The 22068-nt window shown below is 46.1% G+C and overlaps 1 protein-coding gene across 2 annotated transcripts in view; it reads left to right on the forward strand.

Moving 5' to 3' along the window:
- LOC147113477 (G protein-coupled receptor 26-like) overlaps nt 1–21447 on the forward strand; it is a 37473-nt gene extending 16026 nt beyond the window's left edge. For both annotated transcript variants that reach the window (XM_085994616.1, XM_085994617.1), the window contains one exon: nt 20670–21447. In XM_085994616.1, the coding sequence (XP_085850742.1) occupies nt 20670–20901 (232 nt within the window). In that variant the 3' untranslated portion in view covers nt 20902–21447. The remainder of the gene's footprint in view (nt 1–20669) is intronic.
- Nucleotides 21448–22068: the final 621 nt, after the last annotated feature.

Below are 22068 nucleotides of genomic sequence, written 5' to 3' on the forward strand. Positions count from 1 at the left end.
TCCCCAATTGGGCCCATGTTAAAATAGTACAGGAAACTTTCATTTAAACGGAGGTTAAATCTCCGGAATGCTCTATCCACCGGCAAAATTCAGGAGTCGGTTCAGATAACTTTTTTTACTTTTCGTTGCTTTTTTCCTCCATTCCTGGCTCTGCAAGCATCTAGCTGAAGCTGTTGCTCAGCTGCAGAGACGCTTGCAAGCTGCGCCGACTGTTTTGAAGCTGTTGCTAAGCAACAGGGTTTGTTGCTAGATACGGAGCTCAGAAGATCCGTATGTTTTAACATTAGTGCTGGTTTCTCCGGCAGTGTTGATCGACCGGCACCAGCTCGGTCCCATCAGTGCCGGATACCAGAAAGTTTCTTGTAGTTGGGGCCTGATGACATCAATCTGCTACCTGTCCAGAAGCCTGAGTTAAAATCATAAATGGTGGGATCCAGGCGACTCCGTAGTGAGTAAGTAACCATGGGCAATTTAACTACCCACCTGCCCAGTTCGTGCTGGGCGGTTAGGGTTAAAATCACCTCAGAGTAGTTGTGCTGTAAAGCATTTTAGAATGATGCCAATTAACCCAACGATAAATATTATTTGTTAGTATCTGCACAAAATTGAAACTTAAGTATCTCAGGACTAATTGGAAAGCTGTCTCGCTTCCTTTTTGATTACTGCTGACTTAAGTGATCATTCCCACCAGTACAGGTTACCAAATTAGTTTTTGGATCACTGCCCTGCAGAGACCATCACTAACCATTGGAGAAGATAATGAGTCCCTGGCAAACATTTGCTGCTTGTAATTTTAAAATGAGTGTACATTTATTTTAATTACTTTCTAGGATTCTGCAACCTGACACTTCCCATGGAAAGAAGCACTCACAGACAGCATTGGGTACAGTTGCTGCTAGGCTGCGCTGAGCGCAATTTGCCAGAAAATCGGCCAAACCAGCGCAAAAGATTGAAGAATTTCAAGCGCAAGTTACGCCCAGCATAAATCGAGTTTCCACGATCTTTTGCACTGGTTTATAAAACATTACGCTGGAAGCTGGGCCCGCCCTTAAAACTGGCCATGCCCGCGATCGAATTAATCACCATGGTGAATCTCTGCTAATTGCACCCATTTGCCGTCCCGACGAAGTTCTTAAAATTAAGCCTTTTTTTTAGGGACACAGGCACTAATCATAGAATCACAGAAACTTACAGCACAGAAGGAGGCTATTCAGCCCATCACACCTGTGCTGGCTCTTTGAAAGAGCAATCGTGCTCAGTGCCACACCCCCACTTCTTGCCCTTAACCCTGTAAGTTCCTCATCCTCAGGTACCTGTTCAACTCCCTTTTAAAATTATTAATGGAATCAGCTTCCACCACCTTTTCAGGATGAGCGTTCCAAATCCTGATGATTCTCCTCATCGCCCCTCTAGATCTTTTGCCAATGATTTTAAATCTATGACCTCTGGTTATTGACCCACTCACCAGAGAGAACAACTTTTCTCTGTCTACTCTATCAAAACCTCTCATCATCTTGAGAACCTCGATTAGGTCACCTCTTAACCGTCCCTGTTCCAAGGAGAACAGTCCTAACTTTTCCAACCTCTCCTCATAACTGAAGTCCCTCATCCCTAGTAACAACCCAGTAAACCTCCTCTGTACCCTTTCTAAGGCCTTTACATCTTTCCTGAAGTGTGGGGCCCAGAATTGTCCACAATACTCCAGCTGCGGCCTAACCAGTGATCTATAAAGTTCGAGCAGGATCTCTTTGCTTTTATATTCTATGCCTCTGTTTATAAACCCCAGTAACCCATATACTTTTTTTTAACCATAATAGGTACCTTTTAAAAGCTTTTAAATATAAAAAAATATCTAATTTACTAAGAAACTGACTACTGTACACCAATTTAATTAGTAAATAGTTCTGTATAGTTCTCTTTAAGTAATTTTCAGTTATTTAAAATTGAGTTACTCACAGATGGTGAACTAGACACTCTTATCAAAAATGGTTATTTTTGTGATAAACCCATTTTCAGCCGTATTACTAAAACTACACCAGGTTACCACTCTTAAATATATCAAGGAATATTTTATAATACAAGAGAAAAAAAATTACGTTCTAAAACGCTGCCCGATTGTGCTGGTTCATGGAAGATTTTACGTTTGTGATTATGCAAATGAGTTTGAACGAAAACTTGAGCCATAAAATCACTTTGGAAAACTAGCGCAATTTTGAGCGCAATTTGCGCCCAGATTGCTAATAGCGCCCAAAGCGGAAACTCTACCCCCATGTCTCAGCAAACTGCGAGCAGGCAGCCCATGATTTTCTGTCCATTTTAACAGAGCGAAACTCACGGTTTGCATGCCTGCCACGTGAGTGCCTTTTCTTACTTGGAGCAGATTCATCCCTTATATGTGCCCAATGCTACTCAAGTTGATCCAGTGCTGTAGGACCCACTCCACGATGTAAATTGAGTGCTTTATAAAGTACTAGTAAGTAACTGCTGTTGGCAATAAGACCAAATTGAAGTTAATAGTGAGCAAAATGTTTTAGGGGTTATTGCTACTGTATCTTAAGATAAAACGGCTTAGAAATGACCCTGTGTGATATCAGCATACAAAATCACTAGGTGCCCAGATTTAACAGAGTTCTTAGCTTAACGCTTCTGTTAAACTAGTGAACAAATTTTGTAGTAAAGTTTTCCACTTTGTTTGTTTCCAATTATAAAATGAACCATTTTGAACCAGTTTATTGTTGTGCAGAGTTTCTTTAGGTTGGTGGTTGGCCATACCTAATGATGTGATAGCAATACCCATAGTGGTGAAGTTGAGGGCATTCACCTGGAGGGTGTAAGGACTGGATCTGATGGTAGAAGGGACTGTTGGTGCAGGGGTGGAAAGATGATTCAACCAAAGCGTTCCTCGATGATCTGATGCCATACAGCTTTGGCAGCCGGTAGAATTGATGGCCCTTGGTCTTTCTCGGTATCCTGCTGTTGTTCCTGCTCCTGCACCTCTATTTCTTCCTCCCAAGTGACTCTAAGGGCTTTCCCCTTTGCAGGGCAAAGTTATGGAGCTCGCATCGCAGCAAACTACAACAAATCTGGAGACTCGGGGCTATATTGTAGGACACCTGCAGACCTTTCCATGGCACAAAACCTTTGTTTCAGGATGCTGATGGTTTGCTGAATCAGAGCTGTGGTAGAGGCGTGACTCTGATTGTGATGCTTCTCTGTATCTGGTCTCGGGTTCCTGACAGGTAACATATGAGATACCCCTTGTCCCCAAGCAGCCAGCCTGAACACTTGAGGGTATGGTTGGAAGACAGGGGGGATTGAGGACTGCATAAAGACATCATGACTGTTGTGTCTGTGTATAATAAGACACAGACTGCAGGAGAATGGTACAACAGGTGTTTACTCAACGTGGCTCACACTGGAACTGATCTGTACAGATTACTATTCAGTGCTATATACAGGTGTGGTCACTGCCGGTATTGCAGTATACATGAGCTGTAAAAGATAGTTCCCCCCTTAAAGGTATATACATTACAATTCCTCCGCTTTTAGATTAACAGTACCATAACACTCATTAAACAATTAAATATCAAACTAATTACAATTAACACTTTTAACATGCAACATTAGCTGAAAATAGTCTATTTATATATTCAGTCTTTGGGGAGGCTTCCTGATCCTTTCTGGATAGCGCCTTTCCCGAGTGTCTTGCTCTTGGTGCGGAGGCGATTCTGGCCCCCTGTCGTCGGTTGGTTCATCAGCTTCCGATGCTACTGTTTCTGGGGTAGATGCGACTTGTACGTCGGGTTTGTAAAGTCTGTGGGTTGTGCAGTTAATAAATACACAGACTTCAGAAGTAACAAACAAACAGGTCTTTACTATTCGAAGGTCCGGGCGAATCTGCCCCAGAAATCCTGCTACAACACTTATATACTGGTGTGGTCACTATCGGTATTACAGTATACAGAAGCCAAACAAATAGTGCCACACCTAAAGTAGTTCCCTTAAAGGTGAACGGTTACATTCAATAGTTCCCTTAAAGGTAGACGGGTACATACACTACAATCCTCCCTTTTTAGCTTATTACTTACAGAGTCCCCGTTAAACATACATATCTTCAACTTCCTATAAAACAAATTACAGCTATAATCTCGGTGGAGTCAATGTCATATAAAACAATTTACAAATATAATCTCGGTGGAAACAGTTCATAGATTCAGTCTCTGATCTTGACTTGTTCCGAACAACATTTCTTTGGGGTAGCCGGTTCACCTGGCTAGCGTGACTCCTCCATAGCCTTTTTCTTGACGTAGCAGCTTGAACTTTCGTCCTGTTGAACCAGCAGTGCGGACTTTGACAACCAACTGGCTGTCTTGACATTTACCAGTTTTTCAACTAATTTAGCTCCTTTCGTAATGTCCCGCCTGGAATGGTAGAAGTGCTAATATTTTAGACAGTTATTATCTTCTGCTTCTTTTTCTTTTCTGCCTTTTTGAAACTCTCGGAGCTCCTTTCTCGGCTGCCAGCTGTAGCGCCACCAACTCTCTATGTTCCTTAGACCTTAAGTGCTTCATCCGGATTTCAGCACTTTGAGAGTTTCCATCACAAGCTGGGCAGACCACATCCTCATAATATTCAGTGTCACTCAATAGGTCATGGTAATATTCAGGTTCGTCCTGAGTTAGGCCAGCGAGAGAGACTTCTTCTTCCTCCTCACCCGTCTGGACGTTAGCTGACGGTGGTTCCTTCCCTAAACATCTTTCTTGAAAAGCCTTCTTCATGCATTCATATTCATCCCGCTCTTCCTGGGTTATCTGCCATTCCTTCACGACGGACCTCATTTGTGAGTTCAATACCTTCCTTTCCACCGGTAATTGCGTTATCAGGCTATTTAACCCTTCTACTGAAGTAACGGTTTCCACCTTCTTCTGTTCGCCTTGACGTGATTCAACGTACTTTTGGCATCCTTGTAAAATTTGTGTTGCCACCTCAGCTATCTTCGTGACTTTTGAGAGCTCCAAACTCGTTCCCCCTGAAGATTGAAGCTCGTGTTCAGATTGTTCCCCTTGTAGAGTCTTGTCCTTCAGCATATGAAGGAGTTGGCTGACCGTTAACTCTTCCCTGGGAACACGGTGGATCAGAGTCTTCTCCATTTCATCCACCTCTTTCTCCAATACTTCCACCTTACGTTCCTCTTGAACTTTGGCTTTCAGCGCTCGGAAAAGCTGCGCCCTGATGCTCTCTAGTTCATGTTCAGGGACCATTCTTACAGTGTCCTGTTCTTCCACTGCAAGGATTCCCAGTTGAATCTGTTCTTCAAGTTGTTGAACCTCAGACATTGCCGCCTCATATTTGTCTTGGGTGTCCTTCAATGTTTTTATAAGTCCTTGGACATCCTGTCTTTCATGCTCTGCCATGATTTTCACCTCTAATTGCTCATCTATGGATGGAGCTTCTATCGATGAGTCTGTCTTGGCCTTGAGCTCATCAAGAATCTCCTGCAGCCTTTGGACTTCTTGCTCATGTTCAACCTTTAGTTGTTCATATGCTTCTACTGAAACTAGCTTTTCGGAGGCTGCCGAGTTAACCCCCTTCTGAATTGTAGCCTGGGCCTGTTCATACTGTTCTTTCAACTTCTCACACTCTGCTTGTAAGGAGTCGTAAAGAAGAACTGGAATAAAGTCCTGGCTCCCTGAAGATTCCTCTTCCTTTGGTTCATTCTGGAAATATTCTAGTTCCTGAACAGCATCAGGGGAATGTGATTGGTATTTGACCATGATGGCTCTATGGTCGCTCTCTGCTTGAGCTAGCTGTCTCTGTAGTCTTTCCAGGTTCCCCCATTCGGTGTCCTAGAACTTTCCCATATTTTTCATCTCCTGTACGAGACGATCACTCAACTGTTCTAATTGTTGTCGTACTTTGACATAAGTTTGCGTCCGAGCTCGGTGTTCTTCCGTCATGGATGAATCCTTTGCTTGAACAGGCTCAGAATTCTCTGTCAACCTGGAGTTCTGCTCTGCAGCTTTATTCTTCTTGGTACCATAAGTCCTTCTGCCTGTCTTCGTTTTCGACTTGGTCTTATCATCATCCATTTCAGAATCTGAGCTAATAGCTTGCACCGAGTCCTCCCTCATTATGGCTTTTAGGTAATGCCATTCCATGTCTATTTTCTTAATCCACTCCCGTCCTAGAAGTGGTGGTCCTCCCTCAGGTAATACGTACAAGCTCATTCTTGGGTGTTCTTTACCCCTATCTCTCACCTTGACTCTTATTTTCCCCACGGGGTATACGTTATGCCCCGTGTATGTCTGTAATACAAACTTGGTATTTCTTAAAGGTATGTGAGAGAATAGCTGGTGGTAGTCCCTTCGGTTGATGACTGATAGAGCTGATCCAGTGTCCAGCTCCATTCTTATTTGGACTCCAGCTATTTTTAGTATGACCCAGATGGCCTGTAGATCCGTTTCTTTACCCACATTGTGGATTCTCAGACTACCCAGCTCCTGGTTGTTTGGGTCTGAGTCTGAATTCTGTTCGTCTGAACTCTTCTCAGCCACCTTGTGTACCTTGTTGTACTTTTCTGGTGGTGGCTTCCTTTGATTATTGATCTTTTTCCCGGACCGGCATACCGGCGCGACCGGCGGCACTTAAAACCGGCGGGTTCAGCAGAGGCGAGGTCAGAGAGCTTGGACCTGTGGGAGAGCAGCAGCGCAACCGGCGGCACTTAAAACCGGCGGGTTCAGCAGAGGCGAGGTCAGAGAGCTTGGACCTGTGGGAGAGCAGCAGCGCGACCGGCGGCACTTAAAACCGGCGGGTTCAGCAGAGGCGAGGTCAGAGAGCTTGGACCTGTGGGAGAGCAGCAGCGCGACCGGCGGCACTTAAAACCGGCGGGTTCAGCAGAGGCGAGGTCAGAGAGCTTGGACCTGTGGGAGAGCAGCAGCGCGACCGGCGGCACTTAAAACCGGCGGGTTCAGCAGAGGCGAGGTCAGAGAGCTTGGACCTGTGGGAGAGCAGCAGCGCGACCGGCGGCACTTAAAACCGGCGGGTTCAGCAGAGACCAAATCAACAGCAGAGGAGAGAGGTAAAAAGTAATCAGAGTGTGACGTCACCAGGGAGCAGGTAAGTGATTGGTTGGTGAGTATTTCTCTTTTTTAAACTTAAACTCTGTAGTTTATAGTTACTAGGGTCTTTTCTGGTGTAGCAGGGACTGTTGGTAGACTATACAAGCGCCTTAGAGATATTTTTAATTGGAGATAGTAAATTAATTTAAATTAAGTAAAGGGAAGGTCATGCCAGGTGAGCCCAGCCCCGTGATATGCTCCTCTTGCTCTATGTGGGAATTCAGGGACACTGCCGGTGCCCCTGATGACCACGTGTGCCAGAGATGCATCCATCTACAGCTACTAGCAAACCGCATTGAGGCGCTGGAGCTGCGGGTGGATGGGTTGTTGAGCATTCACGATGCTGAGAGGTTCGTGGATAACACGTTTAGTGAGTTGGTCACACCGCAGGGAAGGGCTGCACAGGAAGATAGGAAATGGGTGACCACCAGGAGGAGCAATAGAAGCAGGCAGGTAGTGCAGGAGACCCCTGTGACCATTCCCCTCTCAAACAGGTATGCCGCTTTGGATACTGTTGAGGGGGATGACTCACCAGGGGAAGGCAGCAGCAGCCAACTTCCTGGCACTGGGGGTGCTCCTGCTGCCCAGGAAGGGGGGAAAAAGAGTGGGAGAGCAATAGTGGTAGGGGATTCTATAGTAAGGGGAACAGATAGGCGTTTCTGTGGCCGTAGACGTGAATCCAGGATCGTTTGTTGCCTCCCTGGTGCCAGGGTCAAGGATATCACTGAGCGGCTGCAGGGCATTCTGGAGGGGGAGGGTGAACAGCCAGAGGTCGTGGTCCACATTGGTACCAACGACATAGGTAAAAAGAGGGATGAGGTCCTGCAGCAAGAATTTAGGGAGCTAGGTGAAGGATTAAAGAGCAGGACCTCAAAGGTTGTAATCTCTGGATTACTCCCGGTGCCACGTGCTAGTGAGTATAGGAATGGGAAGATAGAACAGATGAATGCGTGGCTAAAGGGATGGTGCAGGAGGGAGGGCTTTAGTTTCCTGGATCACTGGGTCTGCTTCTGGGAAAGGTGGGACTTGTACAAGTCGGACGGTTTACACCTGAACCAGAGGGGAACCAATATCCTTGCGGGGAGGTTTGCTAGCACTGCTGGGGGGGGTTTAAACTAACTTGGCAGGGGGATGGGGTACAGAGTGGAGCTATAGCAGGGGTGATTTACAGCCAAATACAGAGAAAAAAACAAGGCAGAGCAAATATGCGAAGGCAAAAGGGAATATGGCAGGGCTGGAAGGCATTTATTTTAATGCAAGGAGTCTTGCAAATAAGGTGGACGAACTGAAGTTGTTGTTGAACACATGGGAGTACGATATTGTTGCTATCACGGAGACATGGTTGAGGGAGGGTCAGGACTGGCAGCTCAATATTCCGGGGTATAGAATCTTCAGGCGAGACAGAGGGGGGTGTAAAAGGGGAGGGGGTGTTGCAATATTAATTAAGGAGTCAATTACTGCTGTAAGGAGGGATGATATATTAGCGGGTTCCTCTAATGAGGCCATATGGGTAGAACTTAAAAACAAAAAGGGGGCAAGCACTTTGCTGGGAGTGTACTATAGGCCCCCAAACAGTCAGGGGGAGATAGAGGAACAGATATGTAGGCAAATCTCAGAAAAGTGCAAAAATAATAGGGTAATAATAGTGGGGGATTTCAACTTCCCCAATATAACTTGGGATAGTCAGAGTGTGAAAGGCTTAGAGGGTGCAGAATTCTTAAAGTGCATCCAGGAGAGCTTTTTGAGCCAACATGTAGAAAGTCCTACAAGAGAGGGGGCGATACTGGACCTAATTCTGGGGAATGTAGCCGGGCAAGTGGTGGAAGTGTCAGTAGGAGAGCATTTTGGCGATAGTGACCATAATTCGGTGAGATTTAAGGTGGTCATGGAAAAAGACAAAGACGGCCCGGAAATAAGGGTTCTAAATTGGGGGAAGGCCGATTTTAATATGATAAGGCAGGATCTGGCCAGAGTGGACTGGGAGCAGCTACTTATAGGAAAATCCACATCAAGACAGTGGGAGACTTTCAGAAGGGAAATAGAGAGAGTACAATGCCAACATGTTCCTGTAAAGGTCAAGGGTGGGACCAACAAGCAAAGGGAACCTTGGATGACAAGGGATATACAAAAATGCATTAGAAATAAAAGGGGGGCTTTTGGCAGTTACAAAAGACTAAAGACGGAAGAAGCCCTAGAGGAGTATAAAAAGTGCAGGGGCATACTTAAAAAAGAAATTAGGAGGGCGAGGAGGGGCCATGAAATAACACTGGCGAGCAAAATAAAGGAAAATCCTAAGATGTTTTATAAGTATATTAAGGGCAAGAGAATAACCAGGGAAAGGGTAGGGCCCATTAGGGACCAAAGTGGCAATCTGTGTGTAGAGCCAGATGATGTAGGCGGGGTTTTAAATGAATTTTTTGCATCTGTGTTCACTATGGAGAGAGACGATGCAGACATAGAAATCGGGCAAGGGGACTGTGACATACTTGAACATATTAGCATCGAGAGGGAGGAGGTGCTAGCGGTTTTAGCAGGCCAAAAAGTGGATAAATCCCCAGGCCCGGACGAGATGTATCCCAGGCTGCTGTGGGAGGCAAAGGAGGAGATTGCAGGGGCTCTGACACAAATTTTCAGAACCTCTCTGGCCACAGGGGATGTACCAGAGGACTGGAGAACAGCTAATGTAGTACCATTATACAAGAAGGGTAGCAGGGATAAACCAGGGAATTACAGGCCAGTGAGCCTAACATCTGTGGTAGGGAAATTATTGGAAAAAATTCTGAGGGACAAAATTAGTCTCCACTTGGAGAGGCAAGGGTTAATCGGGGATAGTCAGCATGGCTTTGTCAAGGGTAAATCATGTCTGACAAATCTGATTGAATTTTTCGAGGGGGTGACTAGGGGGGTGGATGAGGGAAATGCTGTGGATGTGGTTTACATGGACTTCAGTAAAGCTTTTGACAAAGTCCCGCATAGGAGACTGGTCAAGAAGGTAAGAGCCCATGGGATCCAGGGTGCCTTGGCGCGTTGGATCCTAAACTGGCTGAGTGGCAGGAGGCAGAGGGTGATGGTCGAAGGATGCTTTTGTGACTGGAAGCCTGTGTCCAGTGGGGTACCTCAGGGATCGGTGCTGGGTCCCTTGTTGTTTGTGATCTACATAAATGATTTGGATGAGAATGTAAAAGGTATGATCAGTAAGTTCGCAGATGACACGAAAATTGGTGGGGTGGTAAATTGCGAGGAGGAAAGCCTCAGGCTACAGGACGATATAAACGGGTTGGTCAGATGGGCGGAAAAGTGGCAAATGGAATTTAACCCTGAAAAGTGCGAGGTGATGCATTTTGGACGGACAAATAAGGCAAGGGAATACACAATGAGTGGTAGGACCCTAGGAAGTACAGAGGGTCAGAGGGACCTTGGTGTACATGTACATAGATCTCTGAAGGCAGCGGAACAGGTAGATAAGGTGGTTAAAAAGGCATATGGGATACTTGCCTTCATTAGCCGAGGCATAGAATATAAGAGCAGGGAGGATATGATGGAGCTGTACAAAACGCTGGTGAGGCCACAGCTGGAGTACTGTGTGCAGTTCTGGTCGCCTCACTATAGGAAGGATGTGATTGCTTTGGAGAGGGTGCAGAGAAGATTCACCAGGATGTTACCTGGGATGGAGCGCCTCAGCTATGAAGAAAGACTAAACAGGCTGGGGTTGTTTTCCTTGGAGCAAAGAAGGCTGAGGGGGGACCTGATTGAGGTGTACAAAATGATGAGGGGCATAGATAGGGTAGATAAAGAGGAACTTTTCCCCTTAGTAGGGGGGTCAATAACAAGGGGGCATAGATTCAGGGTAAGGGGCAGGAGATTTAGAGGGGATTTGAGGAGGAACTTTTTCACCCAGAGGGTGGTTGGAATCTGGAACTCACTGCCTGAAAGGGTGGTAGAGGCAGGAACCCTCACAACATTCAAGAAGCATTTGGATGAGCACTTGAAATGCCATTGCATACAAGGCTATGGACCAAATGCTGGAAAATGGGATTAGACAGGACAGGGGTGGATGGGCGGCGCAGACACGATGGGCCGAAGGGTGTCTTTCTGTGCTGTAAAACTCTATGACTCTATGACTCTATGACTCTATGACCTTCGCGATGTGACCCAGTTTGCCACATTTCCTACACTCTTGGTTCTTAAACCAGCATTGATTCTGGTCATGCGTTGTCTTCCCACAACGGTAGCATTTTGTTGTGCTTGAAGTAATTTGGTCCACCCCGAGTGCCGCCGCCTTTAGTTGCATTTCCGCCGTTCCTTTCGCTGCGGCTTCGTGCGATGCAGCTATAAGGACAGCCCTGTCCAGTGTGAGGTCATTCTCTTCCAGTAGTCGCTTCTGCGTCCCTTCTTTGGACAATCCGCATACGAACTTGTCCCGCAGCGCTTCTGTCAGATTCCCTCCGAACTGGCAGTATTTCGCTAGCCTACGCAGTTCGACCAAGTATTCCGCATTGCTTTCGTCTTTCTTCTGCGTTCTTGCGTAGAATTTGAATCGTTCAGCCAGCATCAGCGGTGTGGGGTTCAAGTGGTCCTTCAGCACAGCCACAATCTCTTCGAAGGTCTGATCCGCTGGTTTATTTGGTGCTATTAGATGCTTCAAGAGCCCGTATGTTTTTGCCCCCATCGAGTTTAGCAATGTTATCGCCTTGTCGTCTTCCTCTATTTTGTTGGCTTCGCAATAGATCTCTATGCGTTCCACGTACGTGGCCCAGTCTTCTATTTCAGAATTAAAGTCGTTAATATTCCCTTGCTTAGGCATCTTTCTTCCCTTGGGAGCAGCACCAGTATTTCTTATTTATTTATTTGTTTCTAAGATGGCGGTTTTCCCGCGAAATCGGCGGTTTCCCGCTCTTTCCTTCTCTCCCCGCCCACTTCAATGGCGGTATGTCAATCAAGATGGCGGTTTTCCCGCAAAAATGGCGGTTTCCCGCTCTTCCTTTCTCGCCCCGCCCACTTCAATGGCGGTTTCCTGCTTCTGGCGTCTTCTCCGCCTAATGGCGGCTTCCCGCGTTTCTTCCCGGTGGAAGGGGTACGCTTCCCCCTCAGCGGACAGGTTCAGCCGCTGGCTGGCTACCGCACAGCTCCCCTTACTCGGCTATGTCTTTTCCTCCCGCCCGCACGGCTCTACCGGCGCTGGGTACACCCCGTTAGCGGAGGACAGTTCTGCCGTCGGACTGGCTCTCGCGCAGTCTCTCTCTCTGTACCCGGCTCTGTCTCTCTCACCCGCACGTTCGATGCTACCGGCCCTGGGTACCCCGTTGGTGGAGAACAGCTCAGCCGCTGGACCGGCTCCTCGCAGTCTCTCTCTCCGCACCCGGCTCTCACCCGCACGGTTCCCGTTCGCCTCCCCAGCCCTCTCGCAGACCGGTGTTTCCCTCCCCGGCTGCGGCTGGGTTTCTCTTCCCGCGCCTACTCGCAGGCTCAGCGCTTCGTGGCTGCGGTCGCTGCCCCGATTGTCCCGCCGATCGCGGTCCGGCTGTCACCCGACGCCGTTGGACCCGACTTTTGGCCGGCACAGCTCCCCCTCGACCGAGGTCGAGTGCTCTGCCCTTATCCTCCGGATGCTTCTACACCTTCCCCTACTCACAGTCTCTTCGGCCACCTTGTTTCTTGCTGGTCGGCTCACTCCGCACCGTGGCAGAAGGGTAGTCAGTGCCTATTGCTGATACAGCTTTTGTTGTTAGTCTTCCTGCTTTCTGTTGTTGCAGCCTCGTGTTTTCTTTTGGTAGCACGACGAGGGCGGTTGTCTCTCTTCGACGCTCTTCGTTGCTTATGGTAATCTTGCCGCAAGGTACGATCGGACTCGTCGCCACTGTAAAGTCTGTGGGTTGTGCAGTTAATAAATACACAGACTTCAGAAGTAACAAACAAACAGGTCTTTACTATTCGAAGGTCCGGGCGAATCTGCCCCAGAAATCCTGCTGCAACACTTATATACTGGTGTGGTCACTATCGGTATTACAGTATACAGAAGCCAAACAAATAGTGCCACACCTAAAGTAGTTCCCTTAAAGGTGAACGGTTACATTCAATAGTTCCCTTAAAGGTAGACGGGTACATACACTACAGGGTTCATCACCAGTTACGTATGGGCGAGGCATGGGGTTGACTTGTTCCTGTGACTCTAGGATCTGGTCAGCATGGCGTCTCACGATACTCTCCCCAACGTCCACTGTGTACATTAGTGGGCCCTGCCGTGTGCATATCGTTCCTGGCTGCCATTTTTCTGTTCGGTAGTCGCGGGCCAAGACTGGTTGCCCTACATTGAAGCTCCTTGTTGGCTTCTCATGGATGTGCTGGAATTGCTTACTCTCAACATCTCTTCATACGTTTGGTCTGAGCAAATCCAGGCGAGATCTTAACCTTCGGTTAAAGAACATCATGGCTGGGGCCTGGTTGGTGACTGCATGTGTCGCATTCCAGTAGGCGAACAGGAAATTGTCCACTTTGTGCTGCAGCGGAATGTTGTCATTGTACATAGCCTTTATTGCCTTCTTAAAGGTTAGTACGAACCTCTCAGCCAATCCATTTGTGGCTGGATGATACGGGGCGGATGTGTAATGCCTTACCCCATTCTTTTTCAAGAACCTCTGGAATTCTTCGGACACAAACTGTGGTCCGTTGTCAGAGCAAATCTGTTCTGGCAAGCCATTCCTGGCAAAAATGGTCCGTAGGACTGCAATAGTTTTCTCCGTGGTGGTGGAGGACATTTTGATGACCTCAGGCCATTTCGAGTGCGCATCCACGGCTATTAAAAACATTGAGTCCATGAATGGACCAGCAAAATCAATATGCACCCGTTGCCAGGGAGATGAGGGCCACTCCCATGGGTGTAGAGGGGCCTGTGGTGGTGCATTTTGGACTTTCTGGCATCCTGAGCAACTCTTGGTCAGGTCCTCAATTTGTTTATCGATTCCCGGCCACCACACATAAGCCCTGGCTAGGCTATTCATTTTTACCCCTCCCAGATGACCCCCATGAAGCTCATTGAGCATGCTATCCCTTAACTTGGGTGGAATTACCACTCGGGATCCACACATCAAGGTCCCCCGGCACACTGACAGCTGTTCTCTCCTTGTCGAGAATGCTGGCAACAGTGAGTCGCCATGTGCTGGCCATCCCTTCACCGTCAAATCATATACCCGAGACAGTGTCGGGTCATTTCGGGTTTCCTTTTCGATACAAGCGTTAGTTGCTGGTAGGTATTCAACTACAGTCGAATGGAATATTTCGACAGGATCCACTGCTGGTACTTCCTCCGCAGTAGGCAGTGGCAGGCGTGATAGCCCATCAGCATTTCCATGCTGTTTCGTGCCCTTATATTCAATCACATAGTGGTGCGCCCCTAGAAAAAGTGGCCATCTTTGTAGTCATTGCGCAGTCATCACCGGAACGCCCTTCTTTGGATTAAAAGAGGCTGGTGATCAGTCAGCAAGGTGAATTTCTGCCCGTGCAGATAGTGATTGAACTTTTTCACTCCCCACACTAGGCTGAGGGCTTCCCTGTCAATCTGGGTGTAGTTACGCTCGGCTGAGGTTAGTGATCATGACGCAAAGGCTATTGGCCTCTCTGAGCCGTCTGAGAATTTGTGCAACAGCACCGCTCTGCCGTAGGGTGACGCATCACATGCCAACCGAATTGGTAATGCCGGGTTGTAATGGGCCAATACCTCTTTCGATGTGATTAGTGTTTTGCTCTTCTGGAAAGCTCATCTACATTCGTCACTCCACTTCCATGGCACCCCAGTTTGCAGTAGGGTGTTCAGTGGGTGTAGTATTGTAGACAAATTTGGCAAGAACTTATGGTAGTAGTTTACCAGCCCGAGGAACGACCTCAGTTGTGACACATTGTCCGGTGCTGGAGCCTTGACTACTGCCTCAATCTTCTCTGGGGACTTATGTAACCCCTCTTTTTCGATAACGTGGCCACAATACGAGATCTGTTTTCTAAAAAACTCGCATTTGGGGCGGTTAGCTCGGAGCCCATATTCCTGCAATCTAGTGAGCACCTGCTCCAGGTTGGCAAGGTGATCACTGTCATTTTCGCCCATGACCAGGATGTCGTCCAAATAACACTGGGTCCCTGGGATCCCTTGCAGGACTTGCTCCATTGCCCTCTGCCAAATAGCCGGAGCTGATGCTACCCCGAATACCAGCCGGTTGTATTGGTAAAGACCTTTATGGGTGTTGATTGTGAGGTATTTTTTTGATGCTTCTTCTACCTCCATTTGCAGATACGCCTGGGCCAGATCAATCTTAGTGAAGCATTTCCCTCCAGATAGCGAGGCGAAAATATCTTCAATCCGCGGAAGTGGATATTGTACGGTGTGAAGGACCGGGTTCACTGTTACCTTAAAGTCCCCACAGATGCGAACCTTCCTTGGTTCCCCAGGCGTGCTGCTCAATGACTTTTTCATCACAGGGATGATGGGTGTAGCCCACTCGCTCCAGTCTACCTTGGACAGTACACCTGAACGTTGCAGACTCTCCAGCTCTGCTTCGACGGCTGGGCGGATTGCATAAGGTACCAGTCTGGCCTTAAAAAATTTTGGGCTTGCGTTTTCTTCAATTTTAATCATCGCTGTCATGCCTTTTAGTGTTCCGAGTCCTTGCTGGAACACTTCTTTCGCGTCAGTTAGGATCTTTGACAGTCGCCCAGGTGTGACGTCGTCATCCTTTTTGTCAGCCACAGTCAGTGCCTGTACGGAATGCCAATCCAGTTGTATTTTCCGGATCCATTCACGTCCCAGTAATGGTGGTCCTCCATCTTGCAATACATACAGGTCTAGTTTTGGTGTTTCCTTACTGTTATCACACAGAATCACACAGAATCCCCACATTGCAGATAGAGGCCATTTCGGCCCATCGAGCCTGCACCGACACATATCCCATCCTATCCCCGTAACCCCATATATATAACGGTCACCCTTATTTTTCCTTTGGGGTAGACTTTTTGCCCCGTGTACGTCTTCAAAATAATTTTTGTGTCTCTCAAGGGTATGTGTGAGAATAGCCACTGGTAGTCCCATCGGTTTATGACTGTTAGGGCTGATCCTGTGTCCAATTACATCTTTACCTGGACTCCTGCTATCTTGAGAGTGACCCAAATGGTTCGGTGATCCTCCGTTGTGATCACATTATGTAGTTTCAGACAACTCAGTTCCCTGCTTTCGGAGTCGTTATCACTCTTTTATTCATCTGAACTATTCTCCGTCATCTCATGTACCTTCTTGTACTTTTCTTTGGTAGGTTTCTTATTGCTGGTTTTCTTTCCCAACCTGCAGACTCATGCTATGTGTCTGCACACTTTGTCTTTGAACCAGCAATCATTCTCATCGTGTGTTGTTCTGCCGCAGTGATAGCACTTCTCTGTTCTATATGACATTTCGTTTGTGCCATATTCTTGCGGTCTCTGTTGTATCTCTGCAGCACCCCGTGCTGCTGCTTCATATGATACCGCAATGCTGAAAGCCTTTTCCAGCGTAAGGTCCTTTTTAGATAAAGTCATTTCTGGGTTCATTCACTTTGAAGCCCACACACAAACTTGTCCCTTAAGGTATCTGCCAGTCCCGCTCCAAACTGGCAGTGTTTCGATAGTTTGCGCAGTTCTGTTAAATAATCAGCATTGCTTTCATCCTTATGCTGTTTCCGCTTGTGAAACTTGAATCTTTCTGCTATCAGCAGTGGTGTGGGGTTTAAATGTTCCTGTAGTATCGTTACTATGTCTTCAAAACTCTTTTCCATTGGCTTCGTTGGGGTTACTAGATTTCGTAATAAGCCATACGTCTTTGCACCCATTAAATTTAACAATACCGACGCTTTCTTGTCATCTGACACCTCATTTGCCTTGCAGTATACCTCTATTCGTTCGACATATGTAGTCCAATCTTCGACTTCATTGTCAAATGCGGTGATACTGCCACTCTTTGGCATTTTGGGTGTGGTTTAAAATGGCGTCTCACGCGCTTTCCTTCCTCCCCCGCTGCTGCCAACGCCACTCCCGACGGTTCTCGTGGCAATGGCGGCGCCCTGTAGGTTTTGCGCGCTTCTCCTGCGCTGCTGCCAACACCGCTCTCGGCGGTCCTCGTGGCAATGGCGGCGCCTCGTGGGTTTCTGCACATCTCTCTCTCCCTCTCTTCGACGCTGCTCGGCCCCTGAACACCGGCTGCACCTTGTGCACTCTGCCCTCTCTCTCCCCCGTCGACGCTGCTCAGCACTTTGCTGTGCCGCTCGGTCGGACTCTAGCCCGCCGCTGTCCGGGAAGGGTCTGCGCACTACCTGTTGCCAGCCCGTTTCGCTGGACCACCTCGACTGGAAAGCCAAGCCTGGCTCTCGACAGCCTCCCCTGCAATTCTCGAGTCTCTGCTGGATGACTGGGCGGTTGCCCATGGTCGACGCCCGAGTCTCTGGCCTTGACCTCCAATCCACTGATCTCCAGGAACGAATCCCCGGGAGGTGATGCAGAGTTGCAGGTAGGTTCGAACTTGCCTTGTCGCCAATGTTGTGTCTGTGTATAATAAGACACAGACTGCAGGAGAACGGTACAACAGGTGTTTACTCAACGTGGCTCACACTGGAACTGATCTGTACAGATTACTACTCAGTGCTATATACAGGTGTGGTCACTGCCGGTACTGCAGTATACATGAGCTGTAAAAGATAGTTCCCCCCTGAAAGGTATATACATTACAATGACAACTAGCAGGAAACTGGGCACAGACCTGCATGTTACAATTCCTGTCATTACACACCAGCTGCACGTTAACTGAATGCAAGCCCATCCTGTTTAGGAATCGTCCAGTGTCTTGGTGTGGAGCACACAAGGGTATATTGGTGCAGTTAATAATGTCAGGCACGAAGCAGAGGAAATAGGACAAAGACCTGTGATGCCCGGTCTTTGCCCCTTGATGTTGCCCTGGGAAGTTGAGGCTTCCTCTCAAGCAAGTGGGTGCACATTGCCTGCACATACAACAGGTTCAGCCCAGGGCAGTCATTTATATAAGGTAGGAGGGAGCATTCCTGCCTCTCCTGCTGTTTTAGGAGTCCTCAACCACAGCAGCCATTGCCACAGCTGCAGACCTCTCAGGCTTGCATCAGTGGCCAAGTTTCTCCTCACACTTCCAGATCCTAGTCCTTATCAGCGGGAGGGCCTGCGCCACTGATGTGACCAGGCCATTCAAATAACCCGGCCCACCAAATGCAGGCATATTGAATGCACCTGTCTCGCACTTGAGTAGAGATGGAAAAGGAAAATGAGCCCAGTATCACTTGAAGATACGAATTTAATTTCACCATAAACCATTCTGTAGATGTTACATGTACAGCTCGAAATGACTGCTGGGTATTTTAGCTGATGAACACTTAGTACCTGAAATGTTTCTGTCTGCTAGTTTGATGAAGGCGTTAACCCATTTAAAGTAAACAGGTTAAGACATCTGACAGAGGAATGCTGTACAAACGCATTAAGTGCTCATCTGCTGATATAACAAACAGCTTATTATTTTTTATTGGTATTTTTCTCCATTTTCTTGTGAGAATCCTTCTCCATTCACCTTCATGGTTAGGGGGTGAGGGGATGTGGCAGATACCCTCTAGATGAAGTCTGCAAGCAAATGTCAGTCAAGAATTTAATTTAAACTTAAGTCTGCTGATCAGATGTACAGTGCTGTAGTTTAGTAGACACCTTCAATCAGACTGCTATTTTGAGCTTCTTAAATAAAACTGGAGTATGTTAAAAAGTTGAAGAAGTGCTTTATTCTTTATCTTCAATTTTTTCATAAGATTGGTCCATTGTTCAAAATGTCATATTAATATTACTATTCTTTCTGTAGATTAGTTTAGTTCAGCTGAACACATGCCTTTCAATTAGATATTCATGTTTAATCAGTGGGATTGACAGTGCTGGCCCTGAGGTTTATAATGTTGTTTGATAACCCCACTGCCTTTGTTAAAGAGTATTAATGCATGAAATGAAAGCTGAATTAAACGTTAATGTTAAGAGATTGCCATGTGAATGTGATGCTATATAAATGGATGTAGGTCCTTTGTAAGGTCATTTGGATAGTAAGAGCTCAAATACTGGCTCCCAATGTTCCAGCCTATGGTAGATCTAAACACTATTGTAAATGGTCAAATAATGTTAATACTCAGTGCAAAAATAGCTTGATGCATGGAGAAATAGTGTAAGATGAGCACAAAACTAAATTTGCACCTTTTTTTAATAATTGCCCCATTAAAGAATACTAATGCCTAGGTTAAGGATGATGGACATGTATCCTATAATAACAATAACAATTTGCATTCATATAGAACCTTTAACTTAGAAAACATGCCTAGGTACTTCACAGAGAAGTGAGGAGAATGTGCACTGAGCCAAAGGAGAGATTAGGAGGGCTGACTGAAAACTGGGTCATAATGACAGGTTTTAAGGATGATCCTAAAGGAGGGGAAGTGGAGGGGTTTAGGGAGGGAATTGCAGAGAGTTGGGCCTAGATGGCTGAAAGCATGGCTGCCAATGGTGGGGAGAAAGGAGGATGGATAGACTAGAGCCAGAGTCAGAAGAACAGAGAGTTAAGAGTGGGGGTTGTGGAGGGGGTGGTTGGCGGTGGAGGGAGGGAAAGGACTGGAGGAAGTTACTGAGGTATGATGGCGTGAGGCCATGGAGGATTTATATACAGGGATGAGAATTTTAGATTTGAAGTGTTGGGAGACTGGTAGCTGACATAGGTCAGCAAGAAAAGGGATGTGGATGGGAAATGAACAGCAGACTTCTAGATGAGCTGAAGTTTATGGAGGGTGAAGGATGGGAAGCCATTATTATGCAGTTCAAGTGTCTTCACTCGGATATTAATGTAATATAAAAAAAACTATTGAGAAAACTTGATTCAACTTGCAATTGTAGCTTGAATACCCAATGGAAGCAATGAAGCCCCTTTAACATAACTCTGTGACAAATGCCTGTGTGGAGGAAGTCTCCTGATCTCTATCCATAACTTCAAGAGAAGATTGGCAGAATTCCCGGAGAAATGGCATAAATAGCCATTTTTATTCCATTTCTGTAGTTTCTTCAGGAGTTGCATTAATCTTCAGTTATAGTGGGAGATCGGGAGAACCCTGCGGAAATTCTCTCCCAGAGCCTTGTTACTATTATTAGCAAACCCTTTGTAGCATTAAAAGACATGAGTTGCCTGATTCACGACCCTGTGATCATGAGTTTGAGCCTCACGGTTAATGAACAGCTGGATCTGTGATGGATTTCATCATTTGGTTCAATGGGAAGCGAAGCTAGCATATGTGCCTCCTCCTATAAGCTGTGCACTTCATATTGGGTGGAATTAGCTTTCAAAGCCACAGTGAAACTAGCTTGCCTATTGTCCCTCTTGAAAGCATCTGTGTGGAGGGAGAAAGCACTTGATTGAAAAGGGAAGTGTGTACAAATTCACAGCTGAAATGTAATCTCTTAAAAAATGCATTAGAAGATTCCTGTTAACATTTTGTTTTTTGACAGGCTGGTGGAGTTGTCTGTGTCAGTACCAATCAATCCATACTGGGGAGTTCTTTCCAAATGTTTGGCTTACAGCAAGGCCGTCTCAGACCCCTTTGTATACTCTTTGCTGTGTCATCAGTACAAGAAGACATGGATGGACATTATTAATAGACTGCTTAAAAGAAGCTCCTTAAACTCCTCAGCACTGACAGGTGAAACGCAAAACAACAATTTTGTACAAACAGCTGAATGAAATAAACTTCATGAACAGAAACAGTGCGCCAGATACATGTATTGGGATTTTTATTGGAATATCTGTCTTATGGAACTTTTGACTTTACTCTGCTTTCTACTACTTTAGACAATATTTTGGTTAATGTTTAAAGGAAAACTAGCACAGCTCACCTTTACACTTTTGTAATTATAATTGTTATTTGGTTCTTATGTGTACTTGGATGATTGGCGTGTATTTTCAGTGAGGTCCTGTAAAAGCTCACAAGTAAAGTCACCTTGTAAAGTCTGTGGGCGGGTGGGTGTGGTGCGCTGGTAACTGAAAATGATAAGAGCTGAAATATCTTATTTACTTAGAGGATAATTATAGTCAACCAATAGAAAGGCAAAATTCAGAATTCAATCTCAACAAATTCTGATATCAGTAACAATCACTGGTCGAGTTTTCTTTTTTAAATCAGAGCCTTAACCATATATGTCATCAAATGTAAATCACAGTGTATTTAGAAGGAACCATTATTAAACCAGTTGGTTTCTGGGAATAACTTCCTTTGATATCATCACCTCAGCAGTGAGCACTGTCCTTTATTGACATCACCATCTCAGGCTATTATCTTTCTTAGCACCCATGTAATCTTTGTTATAGATTAGCCCCATTTATCAATACATATTATTTTTTTCTCTTAAGAACTGTTGAATGTTTTCAGGTATCCCACTGAGCAAAACTTAGTCTGGAAGGATATTGGTGATTAAATGGCAATTTAGTTTCACTCTTCACACCTTGTCTAATATTGGAATATGTAAAGGAGATGCCTGCATATGCCTTTCTTTTCTCAACTAGAGAGGCAGTAGGAAAGCAAATGAGCTATTAATGTTCAACATAATTTATTTGAGTAAGAACATAATTAAAGCTTTTGACTTGCCTGACAGTAACTTCAGAAATAGATTTACTGGTAAACAATTTGCCAATTGACTGGCTTACCTCTCAATTTTACTGCTGTTTTTGTATAATCATCTGAATGTATATAGAAACATGTCTGTTACCGTACCTGTCTGTAGGACATGCCAGTCAATCAAGCTGAAGTAGATAAGCAATGGTGACAGTTTGTTATCGATTACCAAGGTGTTCAAAATGAGTTACGCACACCTTAATAACAGATTTTCAAGACTTTAGAGCTGATTAGTATGA

The sequence above is a fragment of the Somniosus microcephalus genome, chromosome 8, assembly GCF_052327205.1.
Source record: "Somniosus microcephalus isolate GS21.2 chromosome 8, FLI_Smic_1.0, whole genome shotgun sequence".
NCBI classification, from domain to species: Eukaryota; Metazoa; Chordata; class Chondrichthyes; order Squaliformes; family Somniosidae; genus Somniosus; species Somniosus microcephalus.